General features: G+C 42.1%; 2 protein-coding genes across 3 annotated transcripts in view; both read left to right on the top strand.

Annotated features, from left to right (window-relative positions):
• The window catches only part of ssu72 (SSU72 homolog, RNA polymerase II CTD phosphatase), a 30,584-nt gene extending 25,436 nt beyond the window's left edge, over positions 1–5,148 (top strand). Inside the window, 3 exon segments of the mRNA NM_001016264.2 lie at positions 1,771–1,910; positions 3,306–3,424; positions 4,599–5,148. Of these exon segments, the coding sequence (NP_001016264.1) occupies positions 1,771–1,910; positions 3,306–3,424; positions 4,599–4,700 (361 nt within the window). The 3' untranslated portion in view covers positions 4,701–5,148.
• A 5,654-nt stretch (positions 5,149–10,802) lies between these two features.
• Positions 10,803–14,093, top strand: part of tmem240 (transmembrane protein 240) — a 71,234-nt gene continuing 67,943 nt past the window's right edge. Inside the window, exons 1-2 of one of the 2 annotated variants that reach the window (XM_031906143.1) lie at positions 10,803–11,680; positions 12,563–12,704. In XM_031906143.1, coding sequence (XP_031762003.1) covers positions 12,613–12,704 — 92 coding nt within the window. In that variant the 5' untranslated portion in view covers positions 10,803–11,680; positions 12,563–12,612. The remainder of the gene's footprint in view (positions 11,681–12,562; positions 12,705–14,093) is intronic. The other variant, XM_018095679.2, reaches the window with a different exon arrangement.

Consider the following 14,093-nt stretch of genomic DNA (forward strand, 5'->3'; position numbering starts at 1 on the left):
CTTAGGGGTAGTAGTGGCAAATAAAATGACTTGTGTTCGGTAATCTATGTTCTTTGGCTGCATAGATGATTGATGGAAATGATGTCTGTTTACCCTGTTCTTTATATATCCATGGGGTAGCAATATGTATTCCTGGACAGGTCCCAAATACAAAAAAAACACATTTTTTTGTACTGTGCATATTTTCTGCAACCTTTTTGTACATTTGCACATCTTTTTTGTACATTTGCGCGTCTTTTTCGTACTTTGTGCGACTTTTTCGTACTTTGCGTCAAAATTTGTGCGACAAAATTGTATTGTTGCGCCGAGTACGAAAGTTACAGATTCATTCAAGCTTCGTTATTGTGACTTTCCTTGGGCCAGGTTGGAGCTGCAGAGTGCCATTGAGTCCTATGGGAGACTTTCCTTGGGCCGGGTTGGAGCTGCAGAGTGCCATTGAGCCCTATGGGAGGCTTTCCTTGGGCCAGGTTGGAGCTGCAGAGTGCCATTGAGCCCTATGGGAGACTTTCCTTGGGCCAGGTTGGAGCTGCAGAGTGCCATTGAGCCCTATGGGAGACTTTCCTTGGGCCAGGTTGGAGCTGCAGAGTGCCATTGAGCCCTATGGGAGACTTTCCTTGGGCCAGGTTGGAGCTGCAGAGTGCCATTGAGCCCTATGGGAGGCTTTCCTTGGGCCAGGTTGGAGCTGCAGAGTGCCATTGAGCCCTATGGGAGACTTTCCTTGGGCCAGGTTGGAGCTGCAGAGTGCCATTGAGCCCTATGGGAGACTTTCCTTGGGCCAGGTTGGAGCTGCAGAGTGCCATTGAGCCCTATGGGAGACTTTCCTTGGGCCAGGTTGGAGCTGCAGAGTGCCATTGAGCCCTATGGGAGACTTTCCTTGGGCCAGGTTGGAGCTGCAGAGTGCCATTGAGTCCTATGGGAGGCTTCCAAAAACTTGCACAGAAGGATCAAAGTCAGAAAGGTTTTCCTGCCGTTTATGATCGTTTGGATATGAAAATTTTGTGACTTTCGTATCACCAATACGATATTATAGGGCTAATATGATTTTCTCGTAAGCGTTTTCGTGATATTTGCGATGATCAGAAATTATCGTATCTAATCCGAATTTTACCCATTTCAGGATTCAAACTCTTGCTTTGATGAATGTGCTCCTTAGTGTATTGTGCCTATTCAGTTTCTTATATAATAGAATTGCATGAGTTTAATTGAAGAGATATAACTTTGGACCCATGTGGGAAAGGTTAACGGGGTTTGTGGGATGCTAGTGGGAAGGTTGGGATTGTCACAAGTCCTTACCATGCCCTCTAGGTCTGTGGCTGCTGGTTGAACGGACATTTTATTAATGTTGTTGTTATCTAAGTTTTTGCAGGATTGTGTCGCTGTCACAAACTTTTTTTTTTTTTTTTTTTTTTTTAAATACTACCAACAGCAACTGATAGCTACCATTTCCTAATCTGCATCAAAATCCAACATGGCTGCAGATGTCTGGTTAGAGGTGGAACAAAGACCCAAAAGGATGGAGAACAAATGTTACCAGTGTCTCCAGCCTACTGGGTCTTTACCCCATACCCAATATAATAGTAACAGCAACTCAGAGAGAAGAGCTGTCAGATTCAGTATTGATATGTAATCTGTGGGTGGGAAAGAGAAGGATATATTCTGTTTAGTGGTACTTTGTGGTGTAGACAAAATGTACGCCAAGGCCTGTAATATATGTTCTGCTGTAATAGATTCAATGCGAGTTCCAAAATTCCTTAACATAAATCAATCCAGATATACACAAAATGGTATTTTGCACATGCTGGACAGAAATAGAAGGATCAAACCACGACCTGAGAGATTTCAGAACTGCAAGGACAACTTTGATCTAGTGATTACCTGTGAGGAAAGGGTCTACGATCAAGTAGTAGAAGGTGCGTATCAATCCGGGTTGTATCTCATAAACTGCACATGCAATGTAAGCAGATATTGGCACGCCAGTCAAGATGGGAATCTGTTGGTAAGAGCTAGTAAGCAAGTCCTCCAATGTAATCCTCTAATGTAGATAACTCATCTTCTACTTTTCTTATTCTATCAACTATTTGTTATTCATTTATTAGCTAAAAGGCAAACCTTGTGAGTTTTTATTCACAGAACAAATGTTTAGATTTTTAATGCTAAAGTAGGGATAGCCCAAATTTAGGGCAATGACACACACAGCTGCATGTAGCCAGCAACTTGCTGGGGCTACAAAATAGATAATACTGATAATTGTCTCTACGTGTGTTTTAGCAAAGGTAATTCTCAGTGTCTCCTAGTGCCTATGACTATGTATCTTTTGTATACGAAACGCGTCAGGACCTTCTTTGTTTTAAGATCTCTACAATAAAGACAAGTTTTAGTGGACCAAGGAGTGCGTGCCGTTTCTCTTCAAACTAATTCTCAGTGTTGTCTATGGCAGGGTAATTTCTGGTGTTTGTAGCCGCAACAAGTAGCTGGCTACAAGTAGTACTGTTTGTCATAGCCCTAAATGCTTTCCATTTTCTGAAGACCCATTGTAGAAGCTGCTATTGATAACTGACATTACATAGTTAAAGGAACAGTAACACCAAAAAATTCAAATGTATCAAAGCAATTAAAGTATACTGCTGCCTTGTGCTGTTAAAAGTTGTGTTTGCTTTAGAAACACTACGATAGTTTATATAAATAAGCTGCTGTGTTTCCAGGGGGGGCAGCCATTCAAGCTGGAAAAAAGGCACAGGTTACATAACAGATGAACTCTGTAGACTACAATGGTATTTTATCTGTTATGTAACCTGTGCTCTTTTTCCTATTTTCTAGCTTGAATGGCTGCTCCTGTGGCTACACAGTAGTGTATTTATATAAACTGTAGTAATCTTTCTGAAGCAAACACACTAGTGTTACCAGTGCAGGGCAGCAGTACATTATATTCAAATTAGCTTGATAGATTTTCATCTTTTGGTGTTACTGTTCCTTTAAAACACAACATGGCCCCATATTATCTAGCCTAGACTGCAAATGAGCATATAGGCACTTCAGGTTTAAACCTGGGTTTCCTAAAAGTAACAGTAGGTGGCAGTGTTGTCCAGCCTACACTAAGAGTAATAAAAATACTTCTATGTTTAAAGCAAATAATATTCCATTGCTTTGCAGCATTACAACATAGACCAGAATTACCCACGTTAGGAGAATTGCTTTCATTTGTTTCATACAGAGACTGTAACATTCTAAAATTATAAATGTCACATTTGTGTGACAGTTCCAGTAAATGCTATGCAGTATTCCTAACACATCCATTTTTAATGCAGAATTGAATTCTAGAGAACAAGAGACATGCCAGCCAGTTCATGTTATCAATGTTGATATCCAAGATAACCACGAAGAAGCAACTCTAGGAGCATTTTTGATTTGTGAACTTTGCCAGTGTGTAAGTACCTTTCAGTATACAAGAATTAGCAACAATTCAATTCTAATTCATCTAGAATTTGGAGCAGCATAAAAAAACAAATTCTCATGGAAGCTTGAAATACACTGTACTAATGTGTACTACTATTACACTGAGTAATGGTTATTCTGGGATGCAGTAAAACTACAAATATATATAATATGAAATAAATGTATTGAAAATGTTGTAGAACAGTAATTGTCAGCTTGTCTAGTGATGCTTTGTGGAATATAACAAATCGTTTTTTGAAAATATTTGTTTATATAAATAATGTTTTCGGGCATGTGTTTGCACCCATTTTTGGCATACAGTTGGCAGAAAACCAACTACCAGCATCAGCTGCACAAAAAATATGTACTACAGGTATATGGGGTCCATTATCCAGAAACCTCTTATCCAGAAAGCTCTGATTTATGGGAAGGTTGTCTCCCATTTTAATCAAATAATTCAAAAAAATTTTTTTTGTAATAATAAAACAGTATCTTGTACTTGATACCAACTAAGATATAATGAATCCTTATTGGAGGCCAAGTAATAATAGATTTTACTAAGGTTTGCAATGATTCTTTTGTAGATTTAAAATGATCCAGATTACAGAAATACCCTTCATCTGGAAACCCCCAGGCACTAGCATTCTGGATAACAGGTCCTACGCTGTAATACTCATCTATTTGATGATTTGATCCTGGTGTCCACAGTCATGGCAGCAGTATTCTGGATCCTATTTTGGGAATTCCTGTAAAATTTGCTGTGTGGATGAATCATTTATGATCACAGATGCGCAAAAGCTAAAAATGTATGCAAAATTGGCTATTAATGCCATTCTGAAAAGGTGCTTGCAAGCATACAGACTGCATACACTGGTGCCATGTTGGACATGGTGATAGTCAGGCCCAGATTGGCAATCAGTGGGTTCTGGCAAATGCCAGAGGGGCTGTAAGATGCCATAGACAGTCACTATTTATTGGGCTGGGGGCTGTATGGGCCTCTGTGTACTTGAAATGCCAGGGCCTATTTTGAATCAAGTCCAGGCCTGGTGATAGTTCCCCGGTCCCACTAACTTGCCACAAGCACACTGGACACCATGACATTGTATTGCCACCCCCCAGAAGTGACTCCATTACGGTAACAGTGTTTTTGGGTTTTTCCCCTTCAGATACAGCACACAGAAGACATGGAGAATGAAATAGACGAACTTTTGCAGGAATTTGAAGATAAAAGTGGCAGGACCTTTCTCCATACTATTTGCTTTTATTGATGCAAATCCTCTCAGGCCTTATAAATGACTATATTGTTATTGGCATTTGCAAGAAACTTTTTTTTTTTTTCTCCCTATATTTTACTTTGACAAAGTGTTTTCCTCCTTCAGGTAATGTGTCCGAAAAGGCAGGGATGTATAAATGTTTGTGTATATATGGAAAAGAAAAACTACAACAGATATTAAAGCAAAATCAAGATTACCTGAAATTGTGCTGGATAAAAGTATTACTTTCATATCTTTTTTTTTTTTTTTTTTTTTTCAGATGTGGATTATTTCTGTTGTGGTTCTCTTTGCTTTTCTTAACCCCTTTTCTGCCAGGATCCTCATAACTCAATGTTATTTTTTAGATAAGGGGTTAACACTGACTCTAAATTCTGTAAAGGCAGACCTATATATATGATTGTCAGTATCTGTAATATAATAGGTAATAAATTGGAATGGTATACATTTTTGGTTTCTTGGTTGTTTCTTCATAGACTACTATTTTATTTTAAATCTTATTAGAGCCCTGTTATTTAGGGGCATATTTAACTCACGCTGGGTTTTCTTTGTGGCTGCCCAAGCCAAAAGACTTTAGCGGTCATAACTCTGCTCAGTGGTTCTGCATGGGCTCCTTGTGATATGATCATTGGCCCAAGGTCCAAACAATTGGATCAACACCATTTTACAAAACTGGTCTGTGTATGGCTAGCCAGCTGTTTTTGCGCAGAAAAATCAGTGCTGGTTGATTGAGTGACAGAAGAACAGGAACAGCACCTCTTGTCTTTGTAGATTAAAATGCCTTTATTGCAAACTACAACAGCAGCAACGTTTCAGGTCACATAAGACCTTTTATCAAGCTGCTGTTGTTGTTTGCCCCAAAAAACTTTGCAATAAAGGCAGTTTAATCTACAAAGACAAGAGGCGCTGTTCCTGTTCTTCTGTACCAGGATGTGCCGATGGAAAGTGGCCATTGGGGAACCTGCACTACTTCTAACTAATCACAAGGCTTGGTGCTGACTACTACTCTCCAGGTTGATTGAGTGACAACATGGAGCATGCTTTATGACATATAAAATATGAATAGGAAGACCGCTTTCCATAGATAAAGTTGAATTCTTTATCAGTTCCCACAGTATTACCTGCACTATATATTTTTTTTTTTCACAGCAACTTGGTGCTCGCTGAAAGGGGTGTCACCACTTTCCCAATATTATGGCCATGACACACGGGGAGATTAGTCGCGCCGCAACAAATCTCCATTCTTGCAATTTGCAGAGGAGACTTTGGCAAATCGAAGCGCCGCGTATGCCATCCCACAGGCGATTTTAGATTCTAGGGTCTCCATGGTATACAAAATTAATAAAGGTGTCATTCTTTTTAAGGTTAAAGTAGAAGGAAAGCCTAAGTCACTTGGGGGTGCCAAAATTTTAGGCACCCCCAAGTGACTTAAATTGCTTATCTTGTACCCCGGGCGGGTGCCCTTGTTAAGAGAGAACAGCACCAGCCGGGGGTACCTGTAGCGAGCGCTTCCTTCTTTCGCGATGGCGCATTGCGCATGGGCAGTAGAGTGAAAAGCCGAACTTTAACAAAGAAGTCTGCTTTTTACTCTGCTGTGCATGCGCCGGCCCAGGGATTTTGCCGGCAGAAGAAATACGGAAAAAGGAATCGCTCGCTACAGGTTCACCAGGCTGGTGTGGTTTTCTCCTAACAGGGGCACCAGCCTGGGGTACAAGGTAAGCGATTTAAGTCATTTGGGGGTGCCTAACATTTTGGAGAACGAAAGGTAAAAACTAAGTAAGCTTTATCAGAAAGGTCTATGTAAATACAGCCATAAGCACTCACAGAAATGCTGCACTGAGTTCCCTGTCAAAAGATTAGTTGTGTCTGTAATTCCTGTGCCACAGACACGCAGCTTTCTGTTCTCTGCTCTCTCCTGCTCCCCCTCCCTCAAGAATGCTAAGAACTCCGCCCCCTTAGGAATGTGGATCTAAGCCAATCAGCAGGAAGCTGACTCATAGTCTAACTAACTGAGCATGTTCACTTGGTCTTGGTGTCTGTGCAGGAGTGAGGCATTATGGGAATCCTATTTACCCAGCTCAGTGTTGTTTCTTCCTGTTTGGCTTCAGATCTTCTGAACAGGTGAAATATGGGGAGACTTAAGGGCACTATTGAGACAACTGAAGGTAAGCCTGCAGCTTGAGATTAACTCTTTATTAGCCTTTCCTTCTCTTTTAAAGAGTCTTGGATATTGAATATACAGATAGAAACTTGTTCATAAGTAAAACTAATTTATTTCACAAATTTATTTCATCAAAATTCATCTTTTGATGAAATATTGTGATACATTTAATAAATGTATCTTTTTTTTTTTTTTTTTTTTCTGCCAAACAGACATTTTAAGGTTACTTAGATTTCCAAACTTTACTCTGTTAAGGCATTCCCCAGTGGATCAGCATCTGAATTAATGCCATTTTAGTTTGCCTGGTTGTACTCCTGTGCATTCAGAGTTGCATTTTATTGGGTTCTGTATCCAATTACCTCGACTTGCAGCCTGACTCAATGCACTCCTTGCTCTAACAGGATCAACATCTACCCAATTTTCAGCAATATATCTGTCGGGCAGGCCTGTCATATCTGCCCATACATTCCGACAGTCTGCTTTTGTTAATTAAAACAATTAAGCTTTCTTCCAGCCAATACTCTCATACCCTGCAACACTTGCATGATCTGTGTATTATAAAAGGAGAAACAGTAATACATAAGGCACTGGAGTCGACACTAGAAGAAAACTCACTTCTGCTATATTGTTGATATATTGTTATATTGTTGGATGGCTTTTGATCACACCTCTAAGAGTAGTGGTTTTCAAATGTTTGAGCACCCTTTCTAGATGCAAATTTGGTCCCCACACACACAGTTTTGTTTATAACAAGGCCACCCAAGCATCCTCCGGCTCCCCCCAGCCCCCCCCCCCCCAACCATCCTCTTGCTTCCCCCAGGGCCCTTCTTAACACATGACACGTGATAACAAGAATAACTATTGATGTATCAGCCATTGAGCCACACGTGCAATAATAACTAGCACAGCAAATAAATGTTCACCCCAAGTCTTGCAATAATATTACCTTCAAGCTCAGTTCAAAACTTAGAAAAGTAACAAAAGTGGTCTCTGGACCCTCAGCAAAAATCCATATAAAAAACCCCAAATCAGTGGGTACTCAAGGAATCCGTAAAGGGAGAATCCTCTGATGAAGCCTTTTCTGCAGGTGAAGCAAGTAGCCATAGGCTTATGTTTAAGTGCCTTTAGCACTAAACATCTATTTGTGATTTTATTCACCTGCTGTAAATGGTCTTTATGTTGTAACCCCTTCAGACTTTGACCCATGGCCCCGTGCGCAACCTTATAAAAGCGCAGATGTAGCGGGGAGCTGCGGCACATAGCGGAGGATGCAACGAAAGACGGGGCCCGAGCCGGGCCCCCCCTTTAAAGCTAAAAACGCCCGGGCCCGGGACGATTGTCCCCCCTGTGCCCCCCTGATGGCGGCCCTGGGTTAGACTGTCGAGGTTTCGGGGGAAAATGAATATGCAGGGGGTCATGATAACTCTTTACAAGTACATTAGAGGGCGTTATAGACAGGAAGATCTTTTAGTTGAAGTAGTGTAGTTGGTTCTTCACAGTAAGGGCAGTGAGGTTGTGGGATGCCCTGCCGGGTGATGATGTGATAGCATATTATATAGTAAGATGCTTTGGATGATGTCTTAAACAACAATAATATCCAAAAACCATAAAAACAATATTAACATAGTTCAAAAGAAAACATCTCACTAATGTACATACCAGTACTTCATAGAAATTTGGTATAAGGAATTCACAAAATTTCTATCCCAAGTGGCATATCCATGTAGTGCAAACACACATTTACCTAATCTATAATCAATTTGCTCATCTCATTGCAAGAGTGACATATACACATTATACAAATGACTATAAAAAATACGAATAATCATAAAGTGATGTGCATTATGCTAATAATAATTTACCAAGGATAATCTGAAACCATCCATCGAGGTTTGTTTGGAAGGATTGAACTTGAATTGGATGTTTGTCTTCAACCCAAATTGACTATATAACAAAAAATACAGTTTTTGGTTATTCCACCATTGGCAGTCTGTATGACACAAACACACATGAACAATTGATATACAGTATGTCTTTTCAAACACAGCCCAAGATGAATTATGAAGCCATTAACCTGATGAAGATCCCTGTGTGGATGAAAATGGTTATACAGCAATTTTATTTGTTATATAAATAATAGGTCAGCACATTTCATAGACTAAATAAATTAATGCCCCTTAAGGAGGAAGAGAGTGTGTCTAATATATTCCTATTATTGAAAACATTATTTGAAACAAAATATATTAATATAATTGCTGGGAATGTCTTTAGTTAGCAAATGTGTTTGTTTGGGCTGCAGCCTATGATGTGGTGCTATGTCATATAATTGCTTTGGGAATTAGTTATCCCTGGAATGTTTTTAACATGATGTCCATGAGAGGGCAACAGAGAGCATGTAAAAAAGATACCTATGTATAAGCTCTACTTTCCCTTTCCTACAACTGTCCATGAGAGGGCAACAGAGAGCATGTAAAAAGATACCTATGCATAAACTCTACTTTCCCTTTTCCCACAACTGGGTTGGCAGCTTAGAACTTCCTCCTGCAGCAGATTACAGGAGCATCTTTATCTATATGGGGTTATTTATGTAAGAGTACCCTATCTAGATGTAGCAGTCACAGCTGTATGATTTCACTAATTTACTGCCACACAAGGGCAATGGGCAAGTCCCAGGATCAGTGGCTTATTCTTACCTGCTGCCTGTGTTCATGCATAAAAAGTGTCAGAGTGTTTCTATTGATGGGCAATGCAGCCAGGGATGCCACAATTCAGGTTTTTCAAAAATAATTTTGGGTCTTCTAGAGCAAAGAGCACAATTGCACTTGTGATGTGACCCCCCTCCCACCTGCCCTGAAGTTCTGAATGGCAGGAGTGGGAGGCAACATCAGAAGGCCTGCCTCAGGGCACGCAGGTTACATAGTTACATATGGCTGAAAAAAGACCAGAGTCCATCAAGTTCAACGCTTCCAAGTAAACCCAGTACACACAACCTATACTTACCAATCTATGCACTCACATACTGTACATAAACTATATATACAACCACTAATACTAACTGTAGATATTAGTATCACAATAGCCTTGGATAGGTTGGCAGAATTGTCGCCTGAATCCAGCTTCTGCAGAACTGCATCACTCAGTACCCTCTGCCCTTGCTGGAGAATGTTGGGAGTTTTAGTTCTGCAGCAGCGTGAGTGCCAAAGCTTGCCTAGTACCCCTGTATTTGCCAGTTGAATGTGGCTAAATGAGCTTATGGTAAATAGGAAGGCTGTAGACAAGCATTTATTATGCTACATTCTTTCCCTTTAAAATGGGTTTCTGCTGTTCTCTTTCTCTGACTTTCTCTTTCTAGAAAGGCTCTCCATATGCCTTATATTCACTTAAAGGAATGGCTTATGTTCTGAGCATATTTTAGTGAGTGGGAGCCCAGAGGAGGTGTGTGTGGTGCAGAATACAAATGCAAGCTGCAAAGTCACTGAGAGGGAACAGGGCGTGCAAGCTGCTCCATATCACCATATCTATCAGCGGCCCCGGGCTGTGCTGCTTCTGTCCATTCTGTCCATTTGTTTGGTGGTGGCTAGGTACAGCAATAATCCATTGTTCATTTTTACTGCAAATTCATCCAAGTGAACTAAATGCAGTGCCAACTTGATGAATAAGGCATCATAACAGTGCATACATGCATAGCTGATTGGCCTCTGAACATGTGGCAGAATAAATGCACTGGCAATTCCTATAATAATAACACATTATTACATACCAGCAACTGACATTCTACATCTTTCCCATAAGTCCCTGCCCCAGTTGAGCTTACAAGCTAGGGTCCCTATCATATACATGTTGGGCACTGCCAGTTCTCTGCAATTCCAAGCTGAGCTCTTCCCTGCCATGCTGAGCTCTCAGTCCCCGCCCCCTCCCGCTGCCCCTCCCCCCGCACTGGGTCAGCCAGGCACCCGTTCTATGTGAAGAAAGTGCTGTTCCTTGTGCTGACCATTCCAACTGATTAATGCAGATGCCCAGTACTAGTGCCTGATAGGAAATGTGACCCTGCTGCTCCGGGGAGGCTAAGCTTTCCCAAGCTTCATTACAGTCCGCCTGTGCTGCCATTCCAGTGCATGCAGATCCTGCAGAGCATTTCTTTGGTTGGGGGCAGAGCCGATTAGGAAGTGATCAGCCGTCATGAAGCCGTGGGAAACCGATGCCCCCGCTGGATCTGAACTGCTGCTATTGCTACTCTCTACGTAACCACAAGCAGTTTATTTTCCAAAGAGGAACGTTGTATTATTGATTGACTTTTTTATGCATTCGCTGGATCGATTCCCAATTGATACAGGAGAGGGGGTGTTCCAAGGATACCAGTGTGACAGTCCTTAAAATTAAGAGACGAGAGGGAAGGGCTATACTTGTCATATTATTTTGTAAGGTGGGGAACGAAGGAAGCGATCAGGACTGAGGCGACCCCCCTCCCCACTCCCACCTCATACAGTCCCTCCCCCAAGACAAGAATGAGAATGGGGTTCTGCTAAACCGTAGGGAGGATGATAAGGTAGTATACAAATAGCTATACATTCTATACGTTTGTATGGTACTGGATTCTATGGTCCTGTTCCAACATCAAGAATTGCAGATATTTTTTGGGGGGGGAGGGAGGGAGAGGGGAGATGACCAATTCTGACCTTTGCGGAGAAGAGGGAGGAAATAGAAGAAGAGAAGCTGCATTTTTGGGGGAGATAGACACATCCCTGTCAGTATCATATATATGCACATGAGCGCAAACACCATGATATTTATGGTACTGGGGGCGTCCATTGTTATGGTAAGAAATCATCTCCCTTTCCTGGCATGCTTAATTCTAGCAAAGTCATATTGCCTGTGTGCCTGAGAGTGTGTGTGTCAGTGTGAGTGTTGTGTGTGCCAATGTGAGTGTGTGCCAGTGTGAGTGTTGTGTATGCCAGTGTGAGTGTTGTGTATGCCAGTGTGAGTGTTGTGTGTGTACCAGTGTGAGTGTTATGTGTGCCAATGTGAGTGTGTGTGCCAATGTGAGTGTGCCAGTGTGAGTGTTTGTGCCAATGTGAGTGTGTGTGCCAGTGTGAGTGTGTGTGTGCCAGTGTTAGTGTTGTGCCAGTGTGTGTTGTGTGTGTGAGTGTGTGTGTGAGTGTGTGTGTGTGTGTGTGTGTGCCAGTGTGAGTGTTGTGTGTGTGCCAGTGTGTGTTGTGTGTGTGCCAGTGTGAGTGTTGTGTGTGCCAGTGTGAGTGTGTTGTGTGTGCCAGTGAGTGTGTGTGCCAGTGTGTGTGTGCCAGTGTGTGTGTCAGTGTGAGTGTGTGTGCCAGTGTGTGTTGTGTGTGCCAGTGTGTGTGTGTGCCAGTGAGTGTGTGTGTCAGTGTGAGTGTGTGTGTCAGTGTGAGTGTGTGTGTCATTGTGTCAGTGTGAGTGTGTGTGTGACAGTGTGAGGGTGTGCCAGTGTGTGTGTGGCTGTGTGCATTGTGTGTTTGTGCCAGTGTGTGTGTGGCTGTGTGCATTGTGTGTTTGTGCCAGTGTGTGTGTGTGTGGCTGTGTGCATTGTGTGTGGCTGTGTGCATTGTGTGTGTGTGTGTGGCTGTGTGCATTGTGTGTCCTTTGTAGGATGTGGAAGCATTTTGAAGACTGCTCCAGTCTTTTAGCAAACAAACTAGAGTCAATGTTTTATTCCATCATCTAGAGTTGACCAGATGCCTTGGTTATGGGCTCTTACAGGCAATAGCTTGCTTGATGGACATGAATGCTCTTTTGGACCGATTTCACAATTATATCTTACCGCATTTAAGAGGGGAGGACCGCGTTTGTCACTGCAACTGTGGGAGGTGAGTCGCCTGCGTTATTTTCCCATGAATTCCTTACATGTGTATGTTGGAGTCACGGCAATAGGAATGCGAAATCTCAGCACCAGGGAGAGCTCAGGTGCCTGTGTGTTTTGTATTCACTTTGTGCATCTGGAGACCGGCTCCTGTCAGTGCATGATCACAACGCATGTCCCTGCCCCCCCCCCCCCATTCGGCCACATTGTAATGAAGGTTTGGGAAAGCTTAGCCTCCCCAAAGCAGCAGGGGCACATTTCCTATCGAGCATCAGTACAGGGCATCTGCATTCATCATAAAAACAGAATGGTCAGCACCACAATGGGCACTTTATCCTCTCAGAGCAAGTGTCTCACTGACCCAGTGCAGGGAGGGGGAGCATCAGGGGAGGGCGGGAACTACAGACACAGCTCAGCATGGCAGGGAGAGCTAAGCTGGGAACTGCAGAGAACTGGCACTCAGTGCCCAATATGTATGTATTTATACATGTGTAATAATAGTAGCACATTTTCCTGAAAGCAAATCACTGTGCAGACACTGGCAATCACTACTTCTGAATAAAAATTGCCCATGGGACTGCAGGTGTAGTATAGAGGTTCAGCCTATACAGCATGTGCCCAGTAACCCACCCTTCCAGCCTGGCCCAGTTCCTTCTCTGTCTATGGAAAGGGAGCTTGAAGTTTAGCTGAAAGGAATACTGGCCACATAACCAGTGCACTGGAGCGCAAGGGAGACAGAAGCAGTGCTGGGTGACTGGCCAGGGCATCAAGTGAAGGGACAGCAGAGATCTGGATTTGTTTCTGGGTTTCTTTATGTGCATATCTGGCCGAATCAGTTTGGGTTCCTGTGTGTGTCCATGGTGCCTATGCATTCTAGAGTATTCTGCATTTGTGTGCTTCTACCTTAGGTACTATTCCACCAGCTCTGGTGTATTAGGTCAAATGACGCTCTATTTATCATGCCATGTGTACTGTAAAATTAGCAATAAATATTGGCACTGTTTTGACCTGCTATGTTCCCTCTGAATAATGTTAATAGGCTGGCATTGCATTTATTCCATCCTAATCCTGTGGTGTTTTATGGAATCTGCATTGTATTTATTTAACCAGGTTTTAGTCTGTATGCACTCCAGTTTCCTTCCACACTCCAAATACATACAGGCACATAACTTGACTCCTGATAAAACTGGCCCTATTGTGTGTGTGTGAATGTGATTGTGTGATTAGATTGTCAGCTCCACTGGGACAGCTATACTTAGCTGCTATATAAATAAAGGATTACAATAATTTGCATTATGAAACATGGAATTGGCAAAATAATTATTTTTGTACATGTTCAAAAAGGGTCAGTTGACTCTGCTCTGTTCCAATGACCACTGTTCTGGAACTGCATTTA

The sequence above is a fragment of the Xenopus tropicalis genome, chromosome 7 (genome assembly GCF_000004195.4).
Source record: "Xenopus tropicalis strain Nigerian chromosome 7, UCB_Xtro_10.0, whole genome shotgun sequence".
In the NCBI taxonomy this organism is placed as follows: Eukaryota; Metazoa; Chordata; class Amphibia; order Anura; family Pipidae; genus Xenopus; species Xenopus tropicalis.